The sequence below is a fragment of the Mirounga angustirostris genome, unplaced genomic scaffold (genome assembly GCF_029215605.1).
Source record: "Mirounga angustirostris isolate CCGP_5_RB_7025 unplaced genomic scaffold, mMirAng1.0.hap1 SCAF_7, whole genome shotgun sequence".
NCBI classification, from domain to species: Eukaryota; Metazoa; Chordata; class Mammalia; order Carnivora; family Phocidae; genus Mirounga; species Mirounga angustirostris.
Window position 1 is genome coordinate 54738863 of NW_026991715.1, and position 26784 is coordinate 54765646.

Sequence of the window (26784 nt, forward strand, 5' to 3'; positions counted from 1 at the left end):
AAGCCTTCTCAGAAATGGCGACTTTCCATGCCGACACAGCGTTGTAAGCTGAGAAGGGAGAGCTGAGTGTTCTGTCTTCTGGCCACTTTGTTGGTGACAATAATGGCAAATTCTCACATAGCATGCACCATGAGCCAGGCACTTTTCAAGTGTCTTGCATATATTAACTCATTTAACCTACAAACAACTTGGTGAGGAAGGTTCCGAATCCCATTATCACAGGTGAGGAAACGGAGGCATGGAGAGGTTCACAAACCGGCCACAGGTCTCAAAGATTGCAAGTAGGAGAGTTGGGCTTTGAACCCAGGAACCTGATACCAGAACCTATGCTCATGCCCAGTATAGTACATGGCCTCTTGGTTCAACTGCATCCTACAAAGAACTTGACGCAGAGTAAGGCAATCTTGCCGCTCACTTCCCACTTCCTCATGACACCCTTCCAGAACTAGTTTTTTTGAATGGGCAAGATAAAGAGGATGAGGAAAGTGTCACCCCCCTGCAGATGGTCTGAGCTTCATGAATCCTTTCTGAAACCTTGAGGCAGGGAGAATCCAACATCTATCTCCCTGGGGTTGAAGCCCCAAAGGGAACTACTCTGGCAGAAGGGATGAGGGCAGGAGCGAGACACTGACAATGGTAGTTTCCTAGCAAAATTTCAGGTATTTGCAAATAATTAACTCAGCCTTTTCAACATGTCTTTATTTGCTTAAATTAACAAAATATAGGTTACATGCTATTTTCAGGTAAACTGCTTTTCCACTGAAGCAGAAAGCAATATTCACAACTTGGGTTACTACATACTTGGAGTTTTCATATTTAAATAGCAAGCCAGAATTCTGTACAAAATCAACATTTGGTGTAATGTTGTCCAAATATGCGAAGGATTTTAAATGTTAGCTCTGTTACATTTTGTTCCAGCAAAGCAGACAAAGATCATGATTCAAAATGCGATGTTAATATTTTATTAAATGTCTTTAGGGCTTAATAAATACAGTATGCACATTGGACTTTCTCATGCCGCTACTCATATACAAATATACCAGTTACCCTTGTGGGGTTATGAAAGGTCAGCCTCAGTCTCATGGCCAATGGGGAGTCAAATTTTTTAAAAAAGAAAGAATGAGAGAGGAATTAGAAGGCAAAAAGAGGGAGGTGGTCATAGGCCTGAATAAAAAGGATAAAAGAGAAATACGCCACTTGGCTGGTCAGTTGGCTGTTTCAGAGTGACAGCGGTCAAAAGTCTGGAAAGCTTTCGGGAGTGACCTATTTTCAGAGTGTCACAAGAGGGTGAATGTTATGCTGCCCTAGCCCTTAGAGTGCTGATAACCTTGGACGGTTTTGCCCCTCAGTTCTCTCAGGGTGACCCCCCGTGCTGTCCTTCAGGTTTGCATTCTCATTAATTAGCCCAGTAGGCAAGGTTGGCCAACCTTCCCTTAGCTCTGCACTTACACATGAGGTATCCATGTAATTTCTCACGCAAACTGGGATACTTCTGAGAGTTGAGGTAATACTCTTAGCAATGATCTTGGGGCAAAGGTATAAACCAGGGTTGGTCCAGGCAAGTCAGGATGGTGGTCACTCAACAACATACAAAACCAAGATTTTAGCCTTAATTCTCACAAGGTCAGTGTATATTTTATATTTATCATCAGGCTAGAGCTAATTAAGTCTCTCATACCCAGAGTCAAGAACTAAAAACAGGCTTTATAATACACTTCCTAACACTTTTTAAATTACTTTTCTTAGGCATTTTTTCCCCTCAAAATGAAATTTTACTTGAAAGGCTAACATGAAAAACAGATGAAATGTGAGCCACTTTGAGTGAAGAGGGTGTGAGGGCTGAGAGTTTCTCCTTCTCCTCTAGCAGCTTTGGAGGGACCTAAGAGGGACCTCTGGCTCCTTGATCCACAATTTGGAAACCATCATTCTAGACCATACTCTCTCCATCTCAACATGAACTTGATCCTCAAACATTCCCATGTGATTCATTTGGTTGGAAAAGACTAGAGCTTGCTATTCTAGATTTCCTGGTTCTGGCGAGGCATGCCCAGAACACACTGGAAGTATGTCTTCAACTACTATAGGCTACTGAAAGAATGAACTTGTAATGGGACCCTGACAGCTGGAGGCCTCACAGACCATGCAGCCAGCCTCCTGCATGATTTGATCAGAGGCACTAATGAACTATATCAATAATGACTGGAAGGCAAGTCACCCCTCCAAGGACTTGGGACACTTTCCTGGCACAGAGTTGGGCTTGTACCCACAGAAACCCAAACTATTTCCTTCAGCATCCCCTTTGCAGGAGCCTGACCTCAGCACACAGGTGGCGGTAGGAAACCCAAACAGCTTTGGCATTTGCAGTGGTGGTGAGGCTGAAGGAAAGAGCTTTAGGCGAGGGGGGCGGGAGAAATGCGTCAGGGATTGACAAAGCCCATGGGGGGATGATTAGAAGTCAGTGAGTGTCGGGGGAAGCACCTTGGCCAAGAGAAAAAGCTGACATCCAGCAGTCAGACACGGGCCAGGTCTTCTCAAGAAATGTACTGGAACTTTAGGAGGAGAGAAAGCAACACAATAAACAGTACCTCACTCTACAAATAAAGAGTTGAAACTACTAACCAAGAGGCAGTTTTTACATAAACACAGACACAGTACCAGAGGGTTACTGCTTATGGTCAGTCACAGATCTGCAACATCCCGTGAGCACTGCTTTACTTGGCACTGGTGCCTAAGGAAAGCCTACTGGCTGGGTTCAGCCCACCCATGACAGTCATGGCCACTCACTAGAGTCATGATTCAAGCATCTAGGAAGAAATAATGAGTCACTGTAGGCTGGCTATATATTTTTAAACATATTAGGTGACCATAAACATCACAGGCATCATCTTCTAATACAAAGAGTGTGTGTTTATACAGTGTGTGTGAGTGTGTGAGTGTGTGTGTGTGTGTGCACACATGCACATGCATGCGTGTGTTTGTGTCCTTGTGAGGGTCTTATGGAACAGGTAAGAAGCCCTAGGTCAGCAGTATGATTTCAAGGTCTCCTGCTCCACATTTTAATGAGTCTGAAGCCAGAAACACATACTCCTGGAGTCCAAGAGAGCCACCCTATTAGCCCAGTCAGTCTTTCTCGATCCTCCTGCACAGAAGAATCATCAGGGGGAACCTTTTAAAAAACACCAAAGTTGGGGCTCCACTCTAGACCAAATTAAATCAGAATCTCAGAGCTTGAGGCCTCAGCATTGGTATTTTTTTTTAAAGTTCCCCTAGATGATTCTACTGCGCAGGCAGCATTGAGAACACAGTCCAGAATCTCCCTTAGCAGTAATTAGCTGATGGTGATTCTAATATTCTAAAGAAGCAGCACTCAGATTGCAAGACTTCCCGACCACGCCCCCAGCTCCCGCGCTGAGGAGAAAGCCACTGCTCAAGGCGACAGCTCTTCCTGCAGCTACTTTATGGGGCACGGGGCCTCAGAACAAGGTCTCCAGGAAGGAGCTCTGCTCAGGACACAAGGGGTGAGCCTGCAGACGCTGACCACTTTGGGGCCATCTGACAATACGCTCCAAATGCCACATCTGATGAAGGCAGCTGGAGCAGAACAAGGCAGACCCAGGCAGGAAGCTCAGAACTGCTGGTTTTTCATTAGTTGAAATTATTCATATTTTCTTAAACTTCTCTCTTATATCTGCAGCAACCACTTGAGAATATCCTCTTCTATACCTCACTCTTCTTGTCATTTCTGGTATGTTGGCTTATTTAATAAAGGTGATTTTCATATATACAACTAGGAATGTTTTCATCTATCTGGAAAAATATGGTAACTTGCACACATTCAACTAAATCATCATTGATAAGGTAACGTGTCAAGCACCATATTTTTGCAACTAAAAAAAATTTCCCATGTATTGCATATTAGTCAAAGGAAAATAGAATTTCTAAAAGCACCTCAGCATCAGCTTACAATTAGGTCTCTAGAATATGTACAGTCTATTATAGTGGAGATGCATAAAATAGCACTGAAGAGGACCCTGCATGTGTGTTAGAAATCAAGGGGCCAAGGAAAGACCTGAGAAGCATTTACATTACTGAGGACAAATCCCTGCTCATGTAGTCTGAGCCATTTATAAAGATTTGCACCATTTGCCAGTCTCCAGCAAATGACAACTCATGCAGAAAGCTATATTTGAACTGCCTAGTTCTCATTTTCCAAATGCAATTTGAAAACTGTCCACTTAGATGCCTAAAAGCACTGCTTGTTTTTCCATTTTCCTCTCCAGTAATTCTTTTAAACTCTCATCTCTGTGCTTGAAGTACAAGTAATCAGAAAAGGAGGGGCCCCTCCGGGCACTCTGCAGAGCCCTGAGGTGGAGACACTCTTCTCTGAGGGCGAATTCTCTCTCCGGGCTGCCCTCTGCCCCAAGGCTGTCCTTGCTCCTCTCCTGGTGCTCTCCTTTGGGCTTGTCCTCGTCGTCGTCCTCCTCTTCCTCCTCACAGGGGTCCTCGAGTGCCCTGGGAGCTGGCTCGGGCTGGGTGGGTAGATCGTGGGGTGTGCAGGGCTGCCTGCTCTGTGGGGCCAGGCCCGGGCTGTCTTGCTCCACCTCATAGCTGGTGTCCTCCTCCTCTTCCTCATGGCAGGGGCTGCCCCGGGCGCTCTCCCCATCTGACTGGAACACTGGCCCCTTTGCCCCACGCTTCTGGGAAAGGTCAAAGGGCTCCTCTTGTTCCAGACTCCTGAGCACTCCTGCCGTCGGGGCCAGGGCAATTCTCCCCCTTCCAAAACCTGTGAGAGCAAAAGCAATATTCAGGCCCCAGGAATAGCTGTGAAAATGGGTCATTGCGTGGTACCCAGGGCCATTTAGTATAGTTTCATTTTACATTTTAAAAACAAATTCCTAGGCGCGCCTGGGAGGCTCAGTTGGTTAAGTGTCTGACTCTTGATCTCAGCTCAGGTCTTGATCTCACAGTCGTGAGTTCAAGCCCTGTGTTGGGCTCCACGCTGGGTGTGAAGCCTACTTAAAAAAAAAAAATTAAATTAAAATAAAAAATAAAAATAAATTCCCAGTAAGGGTATGGAGAGATGGGCCTTGTCACAGATGTAGTTTACATCAGTAGAACTCCTTTAAGGTAAATCTGGCAACATGTACCAAAAGCTTAAAATAAGCATAGCTCTGACTGAGCAATTATACAATTGAGAATTTAAACTATGAAAATAGTCATACAGGTGCACAAAATGTATAAGGATGCTCATCACATTTTTTTTTACAGTGAAACTGAAATGATAGAGGTTTACTTAGATAAATAATACAATGAACCACATGAAGAAGATGTAGAGACCTACTAATAGTCATAAAAAGGTATTCTATATATTTTAAGTAAAAAACATATTTATCATATATATATTTATAGTGCAGTCCCAATTTTATCTATCTTTATCAAAAAATATCTGGAAGAATTTACATCAAAATCTCAAACATTAGGTGATTCTAACATTTTTCTTTTCATTTCTAATATATTTCTTATTATTTTCAGTGAGCATATATTTTACCATAAGAAAAAACAAAACCATAACAAAGGTATTTTCATCTTGAAAAAATTATATTTACCATTTTGGGCCAAGAAGGCCACGCCATAACTAGGCCCCTAAGCACAGATAGAGAGGGCACAAAGAGATCCAAAGCCCCTGTGTCCAACCACAAGTATCTCTGCTGTTGGGCACAGCCATGCGCAAGGGGCTCACTTTTAGTTTCAGTTTGAGGGCCCTGCAGGGAGGGACTTTTCAGGAGCCAACAAACACATGGTAACATTCTGCCCGATTTGATCTTGAAGGTCTCTGGTCCTGGTGAGCCAGCAATCAGGCCCTGAGGAGGAGGTGGGAACAATCAGGCTTCCAGGGTGGGAGCACATAAGGGCAAAGGTCCAAGTCAGCCTGCCTTACGATATTGTCAGGCAATGAAGCTGTCTATAGCTTTAATCATGTAAGGGGCATGGGGAGGATCTTTTTAATCTGAGTCATGATTTTTGAGCCATTTCAAACACTAGAGTGAAAAAGTGCTAACACCTTCTGTAGATGAAAACATTAAAATTGTTGAAAGTCTGTTAACTTTCAAAGCATCTCTCTGATATATAGTGATGCTCTTTATTTTTCCAGAAGAATGACAGAGTTGTTAGGTGCCTTTTAGGATTTGAGCCCCCATGTGGGGTAAGACACGGTGACCAGGGTAGGCTTTCAAGTGGAGGACTGTCTCCTCATTGCCTTCTGTCCCCAGGCGCAGTGATTGAACAAACTTCACCTATTCTGGAAAAATCCAGGCCTATGTTTGAAATTGGCTCAGGCAACTAGAGATGCAAAGAATAATTCAGGAGAAAACCAATCTTGGGGAAAGAAAACGGCTTTTATTTTTTAACCAGAATTTTTTCAGAGCTTTTGCATAAACTCTAGGCTTTGTTTTGTGATGACCACAGCTCCCTGTCACTCAGGAGCAGTGTAAGCTCAGTGGGTGCCGTGAAAAATAGGAAAACTATAATCATTCTGTTTCATGCTGTGGGTATACGTGTGTGTTGTATTTATGAACACGTGTGCCTATTTGACCAGCTCTCTGAGAAGGGTAGGAGAAGCGGCCAACAAGAACAGATCACCCCATGTGTTCACCTAGTGTAGTGGGCGCCAGCTTCATTCAGAAATTCTGGAGTTGGAGTCCCAGTTCTGCCTTCAGATTTGGTGTATGACATCGAACAGTTTATAACGCCTCTTGGTCTTGGTCTCCTCTTACATAAAATGGGAATAACATAGGCTACTTTGTGAAATTGTGGGCACAAACAATAGTATTTCTAAAGTGCATGGCACTGCGCTTTAATCACACCAGTATCAGAAAACAGCTGTTCACAGCGTTTTGTTAAGTTACCTCAGTGTGTGCCTGCTCTCCCCCAACACGGACTTTCCAGGGAGCAAAGATGGTCTCACTTCCCTGGTCTCTCTGGCAGCACGTAGCGTGCTGTTTGGGATAGAGGTGGATTTCTTGCCTGCTTGTTGAAGGACCGCTTGTTTAAGTGACTAAAGAGCAACCTGCTGAATTTAGTGGATCGGGAACCTAAACTCTTCACAGCTAAGGGCCCTGGGACTGAGAAAATGGAAGAGTCAAGAACTTTTTACTGGCTCAGTGAGGACTCAGTGAGGGGAGGCAGCAGCCCGTGCTCTGCATATGGGCCAATTAGCCCCACCAAGCAGGAAAACTGTCCTTGGGTGCATCTGGTTGTGAACACGAGGAGACCTAGCCTGCTACAGGTACACTTCTGCTAATGCAGAGCTTACAGACCTGTTTTTTATAAAGGAAAGAAAAATCACATGTCCTTTAACAGCAGTGCGATGAAAAAGATCCACTAAAGGCTTTAGGGTCAGGAAGGTCTGTGTTCAAATCTTGACTCTGCCACTTTTGAGTTGAGCAGCTTTGGGAAAATCAGTATCTTGAAGCCTCAGTTACCCCATCTATAAAATGGAGGTAATAGAAGTTCCTCCCGCCTTGAGTTGTTTAAAGATTAAAGGAGACAGGACACCTGATGTGGTGTCTGGAGCAGAAACTAGTAACGGTACTGATGGGTGTCGTTCGGATATTCCAATTTCTCCTCTATGATTCACTTTTATGCACTACCTCCAGATATTAGCATTCTATTTGTTATAGTAACATTGTAAGACTCTTCTTTTTCCTCTGCTGTGGTCTTGAAAATTCTGATCCCTTTTCAACTACAGGAATAGCCCCCCAAAGTAAAGCCCCCTAAAAACAAGTTCAGCTCCCTTTTGTTATCCACTGGCCTCAGCAGGCTTGGGTGCTTCCTGGAAGAGTGATTACCTTGAGAATGGAGGCCCCGCTCCATGACCCCGTGCTTGACTTTCATGTGACGTGTCAGGTTCCCCTTTAGGGTGAATTTGCTCGGACAGTAGAGACACTTGAAGGGTTTGCTGTCAGAGTGCAGGTGCATGTGACCCATTAGGTTGTGCATCCGGTTGAATTCCTTCCCACACAGCTGTCAGAAACAATGATGAGGATAAGACAGGTTACTCATGGTGGTGGGCCCTCCCCAGATGAACCCACACCCAGGCCCATGTGAGGATGGATGTGCTACTCCTTTGTTTGGATCTTGGCATTTTAAGCGGCCTCCAAGTGAAATGTCCCCAGTGACGTCAGGGAGGGCCTGGATTGTGCCCGGCTCAGAGTGGAGCCAGTAGGAATGGACTCATGAGATTGTATTCCTATTACACAGTGATTTTTAAACACAAGGCAAAACTTGCAGACCTATTTCAGCTTCATTTGAATGCAGGTTGTAGAAAAGGAGAAAGGCTGATGTGAAAAACAATGGCTCAAAGTGTGCTTCACTTTAATCGTAAGTGTATGATTACTTGTTTAATATTTATGGAGCATTATAACATGGAAGATACTGTCCTAAGTCTGCCATGGAGTATCACATCTAATTCTCATGTCAATCCCATGAGATGGGTGCTGTTATCACCCCCATTTTACAGAGGGACAAAATGAGGGATTAAGGCACTCAGCCAAGGTACACAGCTAATGGGTACTGGAGCTGGGATAATGAACTAAGGCCACTAGACACCAGAGGCCACATGGTAAACCACCACACCATCCTGTGTCCCCTCAACATAACTCTTCTGTTAGACTGTATCGTGCAATGTGTTTCTAATTTTTTAATTTGATTATTTTGGGGATGGATGTCAAAATTAGAAAGAACAGAGAGCTAAAGGAAGGAATATGTCTTCTCTATGGGGCAGAGATTTGAAGTACTGAAAAATATTATCTCAGCTATACAAAAAGTAAACATGTTTTATTCATTTCTTTCTTTTTGTTGTTTTGTCATTTCTTCTTCCAACAAAGTGCAGATGCATGATGGATCAGAACAGTGGTTCTCCAACTTCTTTTGAAAGAACTGAACTGCCTTTTCGAAGGCAATTTATGCAGTTGCAGAAGGTGGAAAACAGAATCTGCTGCTCTGGGTCTTTTCCTTCCTTTTCTTGTCCCCAAGCCCTAGCAGAGCAGGGTTTAGAGGATCCAGCCCTCCCTCAGCTGTGCTGGGAAGAATAGAAAGAAGGGTTTTCTGTCTGTGCTAAGGCCAGAGTGTTAAGAAGGAACATCTTCCTTCCCTCCCCAAACTCAGAGGCCCATGTCGTGAGGGCAGCGAGATGGGGGGAGAGATAGCTTGGAGAGAGGACTCAAGGTAAGTGTCCCCTGAGGCTGACACCAGTTTTCCTTTCTCACAGAGAGAGATTTTCAGGGATAGTGTTGGGGATCCTGGATTGAATGTTTATTAAAGAAGGCACTGTTTCTGTTAGGTGGCCTTGGAGATGAGACTTAACTGGCCCTGGAAGAATGCGTAGACCTAACAAACAATGACCTTGGGAGGCCAGCCGAAAAGAATGCTGGGTGGTAAGAGGCAGCCAGCTGGGATGACAACTTTGTCACAGATAATCCACGCATGGATAATGAATAATTGGTTCTGTATTTTTAAATGATTCATATTTGGGGGTTTTAAGTACTTTTTTCCCTTTTTACTTCCTTACTGGCAAGAATGAATTTGGCATACTGGTGTCCCACACTCAGTATTCAGAGCATCTGCACACCACATTCATGTGGAAAAGGTGACCCAAGAGGGAAAAGACTGAGAGTGTTGGTCTAATTTTAACGTCCTGGGGAGAAGCCCTACGTGTGGGATGGATACTTGCTTTCTTTTATTCTCAATAGAGACAATTTAATAAGATGAATCAATCTGTGACTCAGCTTTGCACATGTGTGGAAGTTCTGGTAGAGTATTACTTATTAGCTTAGCTTAGTTTATCCAGTTCTCCATCCTGACTAAGGGGGAAAGAAAGCTTTGAATCTAGAGATTCTACATTAGGTATTTCCACTCATGATTCATTTTAGAAAAAGTATATCTCATTTGGTTTGTGGGATGGTTCCTGATTATTTGGAGTGAGGTTGCAGCAAAAGATCTGAAAACAGCAGAAGCACAAGACACGTGGTTAAGCACAAGACACGTGGAGCTGGAGGTTAAGCACAAGACACGTGGAGCTGGAGGCTGCAAGATCAGACTACTGCACTAGTTCAAGCTTGGATGGGTCTCATGGTAGTTTAAACCAGACAGAATTGAAGAGATGGGTGCCTTCTGCACTTGGCTCCTAAAAAGGAGACATTCTACTTTTAGGTATTACCTCTACTTGCTAAGGTATTAGAATCTGGACTTGTCTGAAACGGTTTTTATAAAGGAGATGGAATTTTAGCCAAACCTTGAAGAATGTATAGGGTGCCATTTGTTTTTGTTTTGATACAGAATGAATTCTCTTCATTAAGTAGTTTCAGGCACTCTATTCAACCTTAAACGATAGGCAACACAGTGATCACAGCTGTGATAATGACCAACTATTCGCTGTTGCCACAGCTGCTGTGACTTAGAGGTCAGAGGGATCGTGCAGTTCACCCACCCCAAGGTCCCACTTCCCTTTCCCCTTCCCCATCCCACTCCCACCCCAACACACAGAGATGTGTGCACACATCAGAATGGCTACTGATAAGTAATTTCCAGATTCTTTTTTAGCTTTAGACAAGCCACATTTTATGATCCTTTAACATAGCCCAGTGTGTATTTTTCTAATATAATGTTTTTCTAACTCAATTCATTCACTCCTGAAAATCATGAAACATTTTTAGTGGTACATGAGTATATCAGGACATTAAAATGATATTGTTCCCTGAAGTCAAAGCATATGGCTTTAGGGAAGGTCCACTGTAGGGCATGACTGGTCAGCTATATTATCAGAAGGTGACTGGTAGAGGACACTTATTTTTGTGCTGATGGTAAAATTTATTTTTTATATATCAGAGTTATCCTTCATGGTTTATGGTAGCCTACTGGACCAACCGATGGAAAGCTTTTGCAGGGTTGAATGAAGGTGTGTCAACTCTGAAAGATGTTTGGGGCACTAAAAGGAACCCTAGGTTATCTTCTGAAATGCAAGGGCTACCTTCCTTTTCTTTGTGGCCAACCTCAATATGAAGCACAGGGCTATCCACATAGTAGAAGATATTTTATGTCTGTGAAATTCAGAGAGAGACCTCTCAGTCACTGTTACTGAAGAGAGGCCAGAGAAAGAGAACTGGGCGAATTAAAGATGGCACCCTTGGGTGGGGTTTGAGATGTGAGCTCCAAGAAGAATCATTATAGTAGAGAAAGGGAAGTAGACTGGAAGGAAGAAGAAGAGTTGGGAGGGATCACCAAAATGCTAGTTTCTTTTCCTGGGGAAAGCAGTCAGTCTATGTCAAGGCCCCTGTAATCATGAGGTTTGAGGCTAAGAGCTTACCCAAGTCAAGACTTGCTGAATCATCTCCTGCCAAGGTCTGTGGGGATTAAATTAAGGTGGCTGTCGATACAAGAAGCTACTGGAATGGTGACGTCTCAGATGTCATGGTGCAGGTGGTCATCTCAACCAGTCTGCCCCTCCTGAATTCTCAGTTGCTCTAATGAGGGGTATTCGTGTGCCTCTGACATTAAATCTCAGCTTCTCCGTCAAAGACACACTTTTATGCCTACTTTTTAAATGGAAGGGGACCTCAACATTTAATAGAAAATTGGAACAAATGTTTTGAACTGTCCTTTAAAAGTGGGTTGTACGAATCATTAGGTTTGGAGATAGCAGAGCAGAGAGGTGATGGTGAGAGCCCAAAAGGATAGAGAACTTGCTCCATTTTCTCTTCTGTAAAATGTCAATGATAATAATAGTTTCTTATGAAAGTTGTTGTAAGGATCAAATGAGATCATTCATGCAAAGATCTTGCCAAATAGTAAGAGCTCAATAAATATTAGCTCTTATTATTATCATTATCATGTACATAGTAGACTCCTTTACATTCTGGAAATAGAAAGATCTTTACAGGTAAGAGTGCTTTTTAAACCAAATTATTTGGAGGAAATATTAGAGGGAGGACGAAGTAAGGAATCCTTTGAGCAAATACTTGCCAGGTCACTTGAGACGTACAGAAATGGAAGGAGTTGTGCCTGACCCAGCACTGAGAAACGTGGTTGGAAAGAGAAGAGTCATCCTGAATTGCAGCCTTTGGGAAAGCCCTTTATGCGGCTCCGCAATCCTCAGCCCTTTAAATAGCTGGCCGAAGCCCTGTTCACTCCTCTGAATTCTGGCCTCCTCCTGCCCCGTCCCTCGCTGTCCAGGGCCTGGAGGCACCTCAGGCCACTTCACGTGAGCTGCAGTGACAATGCAGCCAGTCAGCCACACCGAGAAGCCGGCTTCGTGCAGAGACTGGGTGATGGCAGCAGGCAGCCCTGGCCAGAGGCCCACAGAGCCAAGAAGAGGCATGCCGCTTCGTGCCAAGCAGCCTCATCTGAGCCTGAGGACTGAGATGCACCAGGAAACCTGTGTTTTCCTATTCTAGGAGAAAAGGTCAAAGAGCTGAAGCCTGCAGCCGAGGAGAATGGCCTCTGCTAAACTGCCCTTCCCTTACATTCTTCTCTCTCTCTCTCTCTTTTAATAAGAAGGGTGTTCCTTTCCTCAAAGGGAGAGAGAGGGAGGGAGGGAGAGAGAGAGACTGTAAACTGTCCAAAAGGACCGTGAGAAAACAGGAAGCTTTGAAAAGTACAAGAGAAAGCAAGATGAAATCTATTTGCAGGCGGGCCCCTGGGGACATGTGAGGCATTGTTAAGCAGGCAGTTCATACAGCTATATCCTTCCTTCTGCTGAGGAGGGCTTTGCTGCCAAAAGGCTGCTATCTGGTCACTGCCTTAACCCCCTCCATGCCAGCCTGAGAGCCCTGACCCAAAGTTCTGGGCCCCTCACAGGCCCCAGCCGGTTTGTTCCCCATGGGGCATCCAAGAGCTGGAGTGCCAAGCAAAGCCATTGTGGCAAAGGTGGTGGGACCCTTTCCAAGGAGACCTCATCCTCTTCTATCAGCTCTGCCCTCCGCCTTCGGGCCTCTGCCTCAGACGAGGCTGCAGATGACCTGGTGATTCATAACTTAGGCAGCTCCCGGCTTCACCCATCTCAAAGGAGAATTTGTCCCGGAAATTCTGGATGGCTGCTTTTCCTGGACAGGTTTCCCAAAGACGGCAGCTGGTTCTTTGCTATTATGGAGTGTGGCTGCTACAAGGATAGCATCCAAATCAACCCCTGCGTGCTTACGCAGAATCTGGGAAGCGTATTTCTGAAACATGGCTTAAGTCTACAGGCGCAGGTCTTTGGAGATCCTCCAGCTGGCTCCAAGAAGCAGGGAGTCCAGAAGTGGAGCCAATAGCAAAAGAGCCCAGAAGGGCAGTAATTTTTTTTTTAAGAGAAAAAAAAAAGAAATATAGAATGGAAACCTTTCCTCTCCTCTAATTTTCCGTCCTATTGTTAATGCTTAATCTCACAGTGAGCGAATGTTTCTGCTTGCTGTGGACAGCTGTTTCCACTGAGCATGGGGCCAGAGAGAGCCAGTCCATGTTGCAACGGGGCTGGGGAGGAGGGGGGAGTGCTTTAGGTTAGGAAGGATTTTTAGTGGTGAGAAACCCAAGAAAGTAGAATCTGTTACTTAAACAATCTCCCCTTTTTACAAGGTTTTGGGTCAAAGAGACAGAGCTAACTCTTGGAACATGATTGGAGCAAGGTCTGCCTCCTTTTCCAGCCATGTCAGTCATGTAAAGGGAACATCTCCTCCCTGTTACCCACAATAAAGCTTGGGTTGAGTTTTCTGGGCCTCTTCTCCAACATCGCTATGCAGTCAGCCAGCAACTCATCTCTGACTGACTGTGAATTTTGTAGCGATCAGCAAATGGCCCTCCATTCCATACCCAACTCCCAAAGTCCCATCAACCTCCACTCAGGGCCAGATTTCCAAGAATCCACAACGACACTGATGGGGAGTGAAGTCCACAGGACACAATATCCTACAGTGGGATCTGGGGCTAGTTTACAAACACATAGAGCCCTGTCACATACTCTGTAAACTCAGACATGCACTGAAATTCCTTTGAAATGAAGAAGGGTGATGACACAAAGAGGACACCAAACAGGGGAGCACTTAGCAGGGAGATGGGGACAAGGAGATGCTTCTGGCACCTCCCTGGAGGTAGATGGCTCTTCAGTGAGGTGACTGACCCCTGTCCTTGTTTCAGAAATGTCTAAGAATGGAGAAGGGCCACCTGCTTGACCAAAGTACCTTTCAACAGCCACTTGTTTTTTTCTAATGATAGATACACTCTCCTAGGCAGCCTTCTGACCCATAGTGTGGTCTCCTGGGAAAACCCCTCCACCAGGGAAAGGTGGCCTTTGCAGATGACTCGTCCAATTCCTGCAATAGGCCCATCTGCTACTGAAGAATATAAACTGTGCATCATCTCAGAGCTGGCATTTCATCCTGCAATCAGGTGGTGTGAGCACACATACAGAGCCTAATGCACCCTCAAGGAGAGGTCAAATTGAGTTTCTGAACCACAGAGTGGAACCTCAGGCACCCGTTGAGCCCTGTATGGTACACTATCATTGGGGTGGATGGTGGATGCCCAATGCCCATAAAGCATTGGGCAAAGCTGGCTCACTGATCAATGGGCCCAGGTTGCACTATAATATGCAGTCTTCTGTGCACTGGTACCAGAGAGAACCTTCTAAACCCTCAGATACCACCTGGCTCAAGAAATTCTCCAGGCCGTTCCAAAGCCCTTGAGGTAGGCACACAGAACTGCCCCTATGTCCCCAGATCAAACCCAGCCTGCAAGTCCTTTTTCTGTATCGGCTCTGCTCCCTGACATAGCCCTTGTTTCAGAGATATTTTCTGCCTGGTTTAAACCCTACTGCTGGACCTGAATTGATGAGGTGGAAGTGGGAGTTGGCTGGACTGGACAGGTGTGGAAGGGACGGCAAGCATGGCTCCCTTCGTGTTTTAACAAGGTGCATGTTCGGCCACCAGTTGATAAGATAAAAAACACAGTTTGTGCTCAAAACCCAAGAGTACACTCAGCGTAACACATGAAGAGTGACTGATAGCGCCTGTTTGCACCCCCACTGTAGGAAAGAGCAAACCCCTGGGCTCAAGTGGGAAGTGGGAAGGAAATCAAGGGTGCCTAACGAGAGAGCAAAGAGGTGGGATATGGAATCCACAGGCTCGTGCAGCCAGGGCTGGCTTCATGGACATGGGACCAATGCAGTCACACAGGCCCCAACTCAGAAGGGTCCTGAGTTTAACACCTTGAAATTCTTAATAATGTTTGAACAAGCGGCCTCACATTTTCATTTTGCACCAGACACTATGAATTCTGTAGCTCCATCTGCATGCAGCTTCCTCCCCCTTCGGCTCAGATGACTCAAGATGGACATAAATTGACTTTCAAACCACTGGGAACTTGAAGGAAAGGAGGGGAAACACAAGTGGGTGGCAGGAAAGGGCTGGAGGGAGAAACCTCCCTCCCCCACCTCCAGAGAATGCTCATAGAGGTCTAGGGAAGCTCTGGTTCCTGACCCCTCTCACCCCGTCCAGGAGTGGCCAACACAGGAAAGCAGTTAGCTTCACAGGGGGTTCCTTCAAGTGGGGAGGGGGGACAGGGGACATGCTGTAGAGGGATTAAAGCAGGAACAGACCCTCGGATGGACAGAGCATAGCATTGGGACCCTATCAGACATGCAGCAACCAAGAAGGAAGACTTCCATTTCAAACAGAGAGGCTCTAACTGAAGGTGGGGTTCCCCTCTCCTTCCCCCTCAGCCCTCTCTTCACAATGGGGATGACACGTGCCCGTACATTCCTTGAATTAAACTACCCAATCCTCGGCAAGATTCCTTCTCACTCTGGAGGTAGAGAAGGGAAGCAATGTGGGGAGGGGATGGGAGGAGAGGGGAACAGTCTGGAAAGCCCAAGCATTTCTAACTAATACCAGTCATTGCCTTGAGTTTTACAAATCTCCAGCTCCCACGTTATCTCCGCTGATAAAATAAAAATCCAACCAGGTTAACCTGATACAGACATTTTAATGAAGATGCTCAATCCTTGCACTCCATGGTACTTAGGAACAAACGAGAAACACTTCAGATGACTGTGCTCACAGTTATTCCCTGACCCAAACAAGCATTTCTGAGGTCATCAGAGGGGCTAACCTCAGAATCTCATTCATCTTGCCTGGGAGACCTGCCCTCAAATTACACGGCTCAGTCCAAGTGTCAGGAGGGCAAGGGGGGTGGTATGAGACAGGAGGGGTAGTGCTAGAAGCCTCTGTGACTCCTTTCTCTATTCTACTTATTGGCTTGTAAGGAGAAGAGGACTATACCTGATTGCTCCTTTCTGGAATGGGAACTCGCCACATCACCTTCGTCCTTTAACAACCTCATTCCCCAAATGGGCCTTCCATCCTCAGACCTCCCCTACTGGCTCCCTCCTCCCCTCTACACTCTGATTTCACAGTGAGACAAACAGGGCAGGATTCTCAGGGACCGGCTAAGGGCTGGTGTGAACATAGGGGGTGCAAAGAGGAACAGAGCAGCAGATGGGCCTGGGGTTGGCCACAGACCTACTCTGAGCCTCAGTGACCCCACCTGATGACACAGTAGAAAGTTTCCTGGAGATTCTCCCCCATAGGGCATTAGAACAACCCTCTGAGTCCTCCCCACCTGCATCCCTCCTGGGGCCCACTGCCCACCTTGCATTTGAAAGGCTTCACGTCAGAGTGGACGATCATGTGTGCCTTGAGGGTCTGTTTCTGCACAAAACTCTTGTAGCAGAGGTGACACTGGTAGGCGCGAATGTTGGTATGGATCAGCACGTGTCTCTTCATGTTGGCCAACAGAGTGAACTCCCGCCCACAAATCCCACATTTGTGCTCCTTCACGCCCTGGAGGGAAGCAAGATTCCAAAAACACTGTGGTTAGCAGGTAACATGCTTTCATCAGAATTATAATCTTCATTTTTCTCTTTGCCACACAAGTCCATGAAGAGCTTGGTGACAGATGCTGAGTCCCAAATGGTGTGGCATTAGCCTTGTTAATTGCTGTTTTCTTGAAAAGTGTTGATTACATAATCTTTTTTGTTTTCTGAAAACCATGAACTAAGCCAGACCTTTAGAGGAAAAGAAAGCTACTGCTCTTGTTCCTGCTGCTACAGGGGTTAATTCTACAGTAACAGTTCTGGGGATTAATAGGATTTTGGTAAGAGCACTGTGGAATGATATGTGAAATGAGTCTATAATCCACCTTTCCTGATAATGAAAAAATAAAACCTTCTCAAGTGATACTATCATTTCTCATATGAAAACCACTGTTTTCTGGCGTTCTCATTAATGGACTTGAAAATCCCAGAAGAACAATCCTTATGCACACTTGAATAAATTACAACGCTTGAAATAGTCTCTTGGGCTCCCACAGGTCATGGTGACCTCTGTGATTTGGCTATGGAGCCTCTACTCGGCTAGCTTCTGCCCTATAGAGAAATTTGGCAGAGGACAGCTTTCTGAATTAGAAAACAGGACAGAAGGAGACTTTCTACTTTCCTTGCTGTTTATAGAGAAGTGTTTGAATTCTTAAGCATCAATGCCCTCAACTGAAAGCACTCCCAGGGACTCATAGTGTAAGTAGAGTATTAGCTATTCCTGACTCACCAGTGCTTTCCTGAAAAGGCCTCTACAAGCCATCTTAACACAGAATGACTTTTCAGAAGGAAAACTTAGAGAACCATGGCATTAAAACTAAGGTTGTTACAGGATTATAACAAGTTGCTTAGCTAACAATTGTACCTTATAAAACACATATTATCTGGTATCCATAGTGACTTAGGGAGAGAGGAGTTCCAAGTATAGGTCTGAGTCTCTCTGCCTATATGTCCATTTCTTTAATGTGGGACATGATAAAATATCCCTCTTCAGTTTTGGTGAGCCCATGGCACCTAAGGGCAAGTCCACGTCTCTGCCCAGCCATTTATTGGCTGTGTAACTTTAGACAAGTCTCATGGCCTCTCCTGGGGATGGCTCCCTCATCTCAAGATGTGGTGGTGGATATGAGAATCAGGTACTCTTTCCAGCTGGAATACTCTTGAGTCTAGATGATTGTAGATGAGTGGGAATTTAGGCTAACAAAGAGACCTAAATTTTAATGCCCTCCTAAGAAGATGAATTTTAACAGTATGTTGCATATTCAAGCCATGAGTTTAAAATTTTGAAATTAATAAATTAATCTTCTATAATTAATTTTTATAAATAAAAATTATGTTCTTGATGGGTTTCAAACATTACTTCAGCATCTTCTCAAGATTGCCTCTCCACTTGCCTATGATTCTGTTGTCTTGCGACCAAGGAGAAGAATCTACTTATCACTGTTTTCCGAATTCTCTAAAGAGTAAAATTCACACGTAGGCTGGCCTAGAACTCAAGTGAACGGAAGGCTGGACACAACTTGGGGAACCAAGGAAGTGACTGTGTCACTAATAGGATCAGTGGAAGCACAGAGAGGGAGCCCGTGGGGGTTGTTAGGAGTGAGGGAGGTAAGGGGGTGGAGAAGGGGAACACTTGACAGTAGCATTCAAGAGCTGGAGTCCCAGATTCTGGGTGACTACCCCATGCCTCAGTGCCTTCATCTGCAAATCTGGAGTAGAGATACCTGCAGGTAGCTCTTAGAGTTGTTGAAGAGGATTAAATGAGAAGTAAAGCACCTGGTACACAGCAAGTGTTCAGTAAATACTACCTCTCACTATTTGCTGACACTGTGGATTAAAATGGGTTTTGTTTCCTAATTCAAGTGAGACATTTCAGATACCAGGTTGTTTTGTCCATTTTTGACTTCATTTTCTACTATCTTACAGAATTTTTATATGTTCTAAAATGCATCTTTGGCTCCTTTTCCACACATGTAGGAGTCCTTGAAATCAGCATATGGTCCCCTTTGTGGCTGGATCTCAGTACAGATTCTTTGTTGATGGTTCCTGCATTTGGCAGGTGCCCCCTCTCTGGATGGAATCTACGGTGCCTTTTGCAGGGCAGGAGCTGTAGAATCTACAGGTACACTGCCAACAGGGCAGCCACACATTTCGTCTCTGCTGCAGAGCCAAAAAATGCCCCTGTTGTGTCCTAACCTATCAAATGAAACCCATTATAGCAGAGTAGAGATGTTTTCTTGGCTGGGCAAAGTCCTCCACTGACGTTTCTGAATTAAAGAGTGGGTTTTAGAAACTCTGGCTTACTAGAAGTCTCTCCCGCCAAGAAAACCACTTGAGGTCAAAAGTGTGAGGGGAGAGGTCAGTGGGGCAGAGCTCCCCTCCCAGAAGCTCAAAGCAGACCCAAGTCAGCTTAGCTGGGTAAGATTTCAGGGACATGACTGGGGCCTTGCCTTAGTTCATCCTGCAGGACTCCAGTGCTCTGGTTGCAAGCTAGGCTGAAATTAGACCCTCGGGCCTGTAATTCCCAGGGAAGATAAAACCAAAGCAAACAGAAGGATACTCTCTCACTCCTCCCAAAACAAACCACATGGCACTGCACCCAACAAGGCGGGGGCTCTACTACCGGAAGCGCAGGCCTTGCTGGACCCAGAGCCATGTGCATATGAAGCAGTTCTCAGAGCTAAGCGAGAAAACGACCCAAAACGGAGCCACGGCTTCGCCAGCAAAGGACCAAGACAAGTCTCTAGAAGAAGGCTCTGATTAGTATATCCCAGGCACAGAGCTGGTCTTGGGTAAATGAGGCCTAAGGCCACACTCATGCTAGTGCCCTGGATGATGTTTCCAGAAACCGAATTTTAGCGGTTGTAGGAGGCTAAGAAGCAACAGCACAAGGACCTGCTGTTTCCTTCGGCCTTCCTCACCCTCTTTTCCGAACTGGCCACATTATTTACTTCGAGGCCCATCTTAGACTCTAGAAGGCTGGAGGGCAAAGGACGTGCTTGCTGGTCTCCTCAGCGTCTGCCATGTCAAGGCGAGGAGGGAGGTGAGCACTCAGGGAAGCAGCCCCTTGCGCAGGGTTGCACAGCCCCTCCCGTCCCAGGCGGGGGGCGGCGGAGGGCTCCTGGCCCCTCCCCTCCAGGGCTCTGCGCCTGCTCCCCAAGCACCGCCCCCGCCCCCACCCCCACCCCCACCCGCCGGCCCGCCCCCGCCGCCGTACCTTGTGCGTGAGGGAATGCTGCTTGAGGTGGTGGGGCTGCACGAACTCCATGCCGCACTCGGAGCAGATGTAGGGCCGGATGTCCTTGTGCTTCATCATGTGGTTCTGCAGCTGGCTCGGGTACTGGAAGGTCTTGTCGCACTCGGAGCAGCTGTACTGGATGGGCCCCCGGTGCGTGGTGAGGTGCCTCTTCAGCTGGGCCAAAGTGGGGAAGTCGAGGCCGCACTCCACACAGATGTTCTCGCGCCCGCTGGCGTGCTTGGCCTCGTGGGCCTTGAGCTCGCTGGGGTAGGCGAAGCCGCGGCCGCACACGCGGCAGTTGTGCGGCTTCACTTCGCTGTGCTGCATCATGTGGCGCTTCAGGTGGCTGGTCTGCGTGAAGGCCTTGTGGCACACCTGGCACTTGTGGGGCCGCGTGCCCTGGTGGGTCAGCATGTGGGTGTGCAGGTGGCTGAGCTGCTTGAAGAGCTTCCCGCAGCGGGTGCACGCGTGCGGCTTGATCCCGCTGTGGCCCAGGATGTGGGTGACCAGGTTGTACTTGGAGGTGTAGGACTTCTCGCAGGTGGGGCACTGCCAGCGCTTCTGCGCCCCGCCCACGTCCACGTAGTAACTGTCGTCGATGCGCACGTTCACGTCCACCCTCTCCACCTTCTGCTTGGTCTCCTCGCTCTCCTGAGGCTCGGCTTTGCGCGGCAGCAGCGCTTCCGGGGGCTGCTTGGGCAGGAAGGTGTGCCGGCTGAAGGGGAAGGGGGAGGCCGAGGGCATGAAGAAGGGGAACATGAGGCCAGGCGGCACCTTGGGGTAGTAGGGGTAGGGCGTGGGCAGGAACGGAGCGGAGGTCGGCTGGGGCCATACGGCGCTGGGCTTCACGGGCTCCTGCTTGACGGGCCTGCCCCCTAAGTGTTCCAGGGTGCGGTAGAACTGGAAGCCCACATTGCACAGGTCGATCATTTGCGAGTCATACTTGGGGCGCGGGGGCTGCGGGAAGAGCAGAGAGAGGTTCGGAGGGCCGTGGTTTTTGCTCTCCTCATGGAGGACGAGAGGGGCTTCTTCTGCAGGGTGGTTGTAGGGCATCTTGGTGGGCATGCTCTTCCGTTTCCGAGACCCTCCTCCTTCAAAGACCCCCGGGAATCCATCTAGGTGTCCCGGAGGAGGTTCATACCGAAATTGGGAAAAAGGCCCCCGGAGAGCTTCTGGGAAGGGGTGTCTTTGGGGAGCTTTCCCTCGGGAAACCACTGGCTGCAGGCAGTGGGGAAAGGAGGGGGCTCTCTTCACACCCAAATTGAAATGCACATCCTCATCTTTGATCATCTTCATTTCCTTCTGCATCCTTGGCAATTTTCCTTTAAAGAGAAAGAAACTTACTGTTTAAAAAAGAGTCCCTTTTTTTCCCTGAAGGGTTCTGGCTAGATATCAGTACTAATTTATGAAGAGTGATGCTTGTTTAATACTGACCCTCAGTTATCCTAGGGCGTTTGAGTATCACATTTTTTCCCCTTACAAACCCGTTACTAAAGTGGAAAGCCCTGGCCTCCTGGAGTGGGACCCTTGAGGTCCAGTGTAAATCCACAGCCACAGAATCGTAGCTGGGGGTTGGTGGGGGGCGCTTGGGAGTGCACTGGACTGGGAAGAAACCTGAGAACTCAACTAGCCATTGTGCCCACTTAAGATGAGGCTACAAAAAAAAAAAAAAAAAAAAGAGGGTAACAAGGCCCAGACAGATGAAGTGACATGCTCAGTGCAGGAGTCAGAACGGGGATGCATTCTGATGTGGGTTTTCAGCCTGAGATGGAATTGTCATCTGCTAATGGTGACTTACATTTGTCTTTGGGGTTGTTTCTGTTCTGAAGGAACCAATTTCCCGTGCCCCTCCCTGTCTTGGGGACCTTTGCTGCTGGAGGATGAGAGTACTCAAGTCCACACAGGTGAAGAGATTTAACTGGTTAACTGGGATCTCAGATTTTCTGAGTTACCCACTCTGAGCAAGGTGTGCTGCTGGGATATATCAAGTGGATGAGGTCAACGTGATTAAGAAAAGCCTGAGCCAATGTCACAAAGTCATCTTGGCAACTTATGCATTTTCATCTTCCACCTGGAGCAACCTCGGGTGAAAATTTCCAAGACTGGGAATCTCTAAAACTGCGCTTGCGTCTCCTCCTTCACACAGGTGTCGGGGTAAAGCTTGGCTTTCAGTGACTCCTGAGGTGCATGACATTTCCTTGCTGAGCCAGTTACCGCATCCTGGTGACTACATCAGGTATGTGTGGGAGAGCCTGTGGGCTGGAGTCTAAACCAAGGACTCTGCTTCCTTTCACATGTCTCCTTGCCATTTTTCTACACTCCTCATGTGGATAGTGGTAGAAAGAACCAAGTGGCTGACTCCACGTTTACAGTGAGGGCCCTTTGTACCCAAATCCTCTGAGCTTGGATGGGATACTTAAGGCCCTGACCCTGTGAGATTGGCTACATGCTGAGCAATGTAGGGTGAAGGTCCCAGGGGTGAGAGGGCCAACAGCTTCTAGTGATTTTCTTCAGTCCTTGATGAAGAAAATGTAGATTTGCAAGGACCTGGATATTCCCAAAACTGCACATGTGTCTTCATGAGAGGTTTGAAAACTGCAGCACAGTTAAAACAAAATGGGTTTTTTTATATTGGATTACCAATTCCATACACAGAGGATCCAACTGAGAGAAAAAATATGTCCTTTATTATATGAATATTTGGGCGTTACTTAAAACTGTTACATAAAATCATCAGAAAATGAAAAAATGTCTATTAATCTTTGTATTTATGTGGTGGGAAGACAGTCCTGGTTTGTCTTCTTTCCATGGGTTTGGGGCTTAGTAATTAAGAGCAAGAGCTTGCTTGTTTAGCAGAAGGAAACCTCAGCCCTGGATCCCATCTTTCTTCTGCTGCTTCCTAAAATTGTTACCAAATGCTAGGTCTCCTACCACTGCAGACTCAAGGACCAGGCACCTGTAGGAGATGAAGAGAGCAGCTGGAGAATGAATATCTAGGTTTATGAGGTCGGGGAATCCTGCTCTGCTGTTGACGACACCAGGGTAAGGATGGAGAGGGAAGAGGCTCTTGGATGGTTTTCCATGTTTACTAGGTCTCGCCTTGCACTCCAGCAGCTCCTGCTCCCTGAATTCACATGCAGTTATAGAGGGTGTGGGGGACCCTGATCTGAGAGTTTGTTGCTTCTATAAAAATAATTGGCTTCCAGACAAGGTTAATGTGTCCTATTGAAATAAAGGTGAAAAATGGCAGCTCCTTTCTCTGGATTTCATTTTGGCCATGGTTGGTTGTATACCCTTGGTGGAGAGAAGATTCTATTTGCAAAAAGGCTACTCAGACTGGAGACAACTACTCCAGGCTACATGTGACTATGGCAGACGATGGGAGAGCCCATCCAAGTACACACTGGTTCTGTCTGTCTTATTCTGATCTGGTTTAAAGAGGCAGTGATTCCTATTTCCTATTCGAGAGCTTGATTGGAGAATTAGTAAAAAAAAAAAAAAAAAAAAAAGTTGGGAGGGAGAGAAAAAGATAACAGAGAGACATATCAGAGCATGGACCAGAATGTATTGAGTTTTTTGTGTATTTTATTGTTAAGAAGGTATTAGAAAATGCATGGCTATTGATGTCTGGTGTCTTTATACCATGTGTTATATCTTACACTAGAAAACTACTTACATGGAAATGAATGTTATCACTAATTTTGAAACAAAAGGTGTTTTGGTATATACACATTATTGCCTTTGTTTAATATATTTGTTTTTAGTTGTGACATAGTCGACTAATTGAGTCACTTTACTGTATTAGTGACATTTTTAATACAATACTAATTTCAAAAGCATATTTTCAGTGTTTACATTTTAATTTTATCACCATCAACCTAGTAAGGCAAAGAAACATTGTTGAACAGAGATGATGTGTTTTTAAACATCAACAGCAGAATTGTGTCCCCCAAGTACAGAGATTTTCCATATGTACATTTTAATTTCCTCCCTATTTTAATATGATTAAAATTTTCCCCAGTTTCTGACTTGTGTGTATACACACCCCACCCCTAAAATAGTAGTGTGCCTATTCTAGAATAAAATCATTAATTCAGGAGCATTAAAAAGGCATTGAGATCCATCCACGGACATTTTTCCAGAACTTTAAAACAGCAGTCCCCTCTGCATAAAGATTTTAAGGGACACTACCAGTCCCTACAGAGGTCAAGGAGAACTGGATCTGCTTCCTCTCGGCCCTCTTGAGAGAGAAATTAGCTGTAGCTGCTGCTGGTTATTAATATCCCTGTCTTCTGAGCAGAGGGTGCTAAGGAGAAGCCCTAAAGGGTAAAAGAAAAAAATAAAAAGCAAATTCATTTTGGGATGGGGAATGCTAAAGGGAAGAACAGGGAAAGGATGTTTTCCCCAGGAGGTAATTTATCTTGAAATCAGTCAACTTAAAACTCTGAGTGGCCTCTACAAAAATATTAACCCCTAGAAAACCTCAATGTGTGCCACCCACAGGCTCCCCTCTATTTCTAAAAATAGGTCCACAGGCATCCATGGCGGATAGGGATTCCCATTTAGGCGGCAAGAAGAGATCTGAGAGCCACAATAATCTTCTTGGCCAAGGGCAGAGGATCAGGGAACTGCAAGCCCTTCCCTGGCCAGTAACCCGTGGCTTCTCCCAGAAAACTAGCATGTCATAAGACTGTACCCCACCAGGATGAGCAAGGCAATATGCAAAAAAGAAGAACTGGAATTGTAAAGTAGCCACCTATGGGGTAGTTTGGAGACTTGCTTTGGAGGCTGAGGATCTGGATTTGAATTCTTTGTGTTAGCAGCTGTGAGAAACTGATCAAGTTAATTTTGGGGCTTGGTGTCCTTGGCCATGGAGGTTGGGATATCCCCACTGGGTTGCTGGAAACTTAAAATAGAGGGTGTATGTGAAAGTGTGTTAAGCACTGGACAGCGTGGTGCTCGTGAGTGGACAAGAGGGGAGGATTGCTGTTGTGATCAGTAGATGGATGCTGACTGACAGCATCTCTCTTTTCCAAGTGGAAGTTCTTGGTCAGCCTCTGCTTTGCAGGTTAAAACATAGACTTGACTCATTTACCCTGAGTCGGTCTTGTCGCAGCAGTGGATATGAACCACACTAAAAGAGGCCGGTGGATGAGGACAGGACATGTGTATTCATTCAGTGTGAAGAGCAACCTTCTGGTTTGAGAATACTCCCCCATCCCTTCTCCTTGGCTGTCTTTCCTATTACGGAGATGGCTCTGGGCCTACATTAGTAACAGATGGCTTTCGTGAGTGGGGACCAAAGGGATCGGGTGGTCTTGTAAGCTATTTCAGCCAGTCTGTGGGAAGCTGAAGGATTGCCCCCAGCCTAATATCAGAGGTCACCTTCCCAGAGATAGGAGGACCTGTTTGTCAAACCCCAAGTCTCAGATACTTAGGACAGTATTGAGCCAACAGTGACAAACTGACTCTTGCAATTCCTGCTAGACTGTGAGGGCAGGGACTGGGTCTGTTTTGTTCACCACTGCATTTCCAGTGCCCAGCACGGTGCTTGACACCAAGTAGGTGCTCAATAAACTGCTGTGGGATGAGAGAAGGAATGAAAAACTCTTGTTTTTAAAGTCTCCACATGGAACTTTTAACTGTATAATTTTATCTTACTTTATTTAGACTGCAGATGACTTTTTGAGACATCCCTAATCAGAGCATGAGCACACTCATAAACTCTCAGGTAGTTACTGTGGGAAGAACTTGAAATATACACCTTGTGTGTGTTATTGCTTACCCTCAGTTTCCAAGGGCTACAGTCTGTGAACTGATCCTCAAATCAGGGTAAGGCCTACATCCTGGCTATTTCCAGGATGCAAAGTATATGGAAACTAATTCCAGGGAGCCATCCTCAAAGTGCCATAAGGTTCTGCAACCCAGTCAGACAACAGATGCCTGAAAAGGCCAACAGGCAATAGTGAGTAAAAAGACAGACCCTTGGGGGCACCTGGGTGGCCCAGTTGGTCAAGCATTGGCCTCTTAATCTCAGCTCAGGCCTTGATCTCAGGGTCGTGAGTTCAAGCCCTGCATGGAGCCTACTTTTAAAAAGGGGGGGAGGGGGGTGCTGGATCAAGAATGTGAAACATAAACCAAGACTAAGTAGTCACCCTGCACTCTTCCACCCAAAAGAGATGTTTGGAAAGGTAGTAGCAGTCCACCTTTTGTACTGTGAGGTAAGGGTGGAGGTTTAGAATAATCATAGATTTTCATTGCTACTCTCTGAGAATGTCCCTGACTTTCTTCCTTGTATACTCAATCACCAAAGCAAACAGGCTGTAAGTCAGGAAGCAAATAATTTGAAGAGGAAAATATTGGGTTGGTCTGTGTTAGAAGAATCTGGGACTTAAGATGTCTTCTTTCATGGGTATTATCCACAAGAGTTAGTGATGAGGAAATGGGGAATGAAAGGATTTTAAAAACAAGAATAAAACCTCCTTTTGAATCATAAGGACCAATTAGAAATGCAAGGCCTAAGATGAAACCACATTTAGTTTGGGGAAAAAAAATTCTTCTAATAATGCCCTTTAATCAGGAATTCACCTACTGCACTAAAATATAAATATTCCCCAGATAAAATTACTGGTATTTTGTGGTTCTCACT

The 26784-nt window shown here is 45.9% G+C and overlaps 1 protein-coding gene across 6 annotated transcripts in view; it reads right to left on the minus strand.

Moving 5' to 3' along the window:
- Nucleotides 1-681: 681 nt before the first annotated feature.
- Nucleotides 682-26784, minus strand: part of ZNF366 (zinc finger protein 366) — a 69202-nt gene continuing 43099 nt past the window's right edge. For all 6 annotated transcript variants that reach the window (XM_045896295.3, XM_064596224.1, XM_064596226.1 and 3 more), the window contains 4 exons: nucleotides 20115-21457; nucleotides 16674-16865; nucleotides 7848-8022; nucleotides 682-4783 (listed from right to left, as the gene is read on the minus strand). In XM_045896295.3, the coding sequence (XP_045752251.1) occupies nucleotides 4236-4783; nucleotides 7848-8022; nucleotides 16674-16865; nucleotides 20115-21443 (2244 nt within the window). In that variant the 5' untranslated portion in view covers nucleotides 21444-21457 and the 3' untranslated portion in view covers nucleotides 682-4235. The remainder of the gene's footprint in view (nucleotides 4784-7847; nucleotides 8023-16673; nucleotides 16866-20114; nucleotides 21458-26784) is intronic.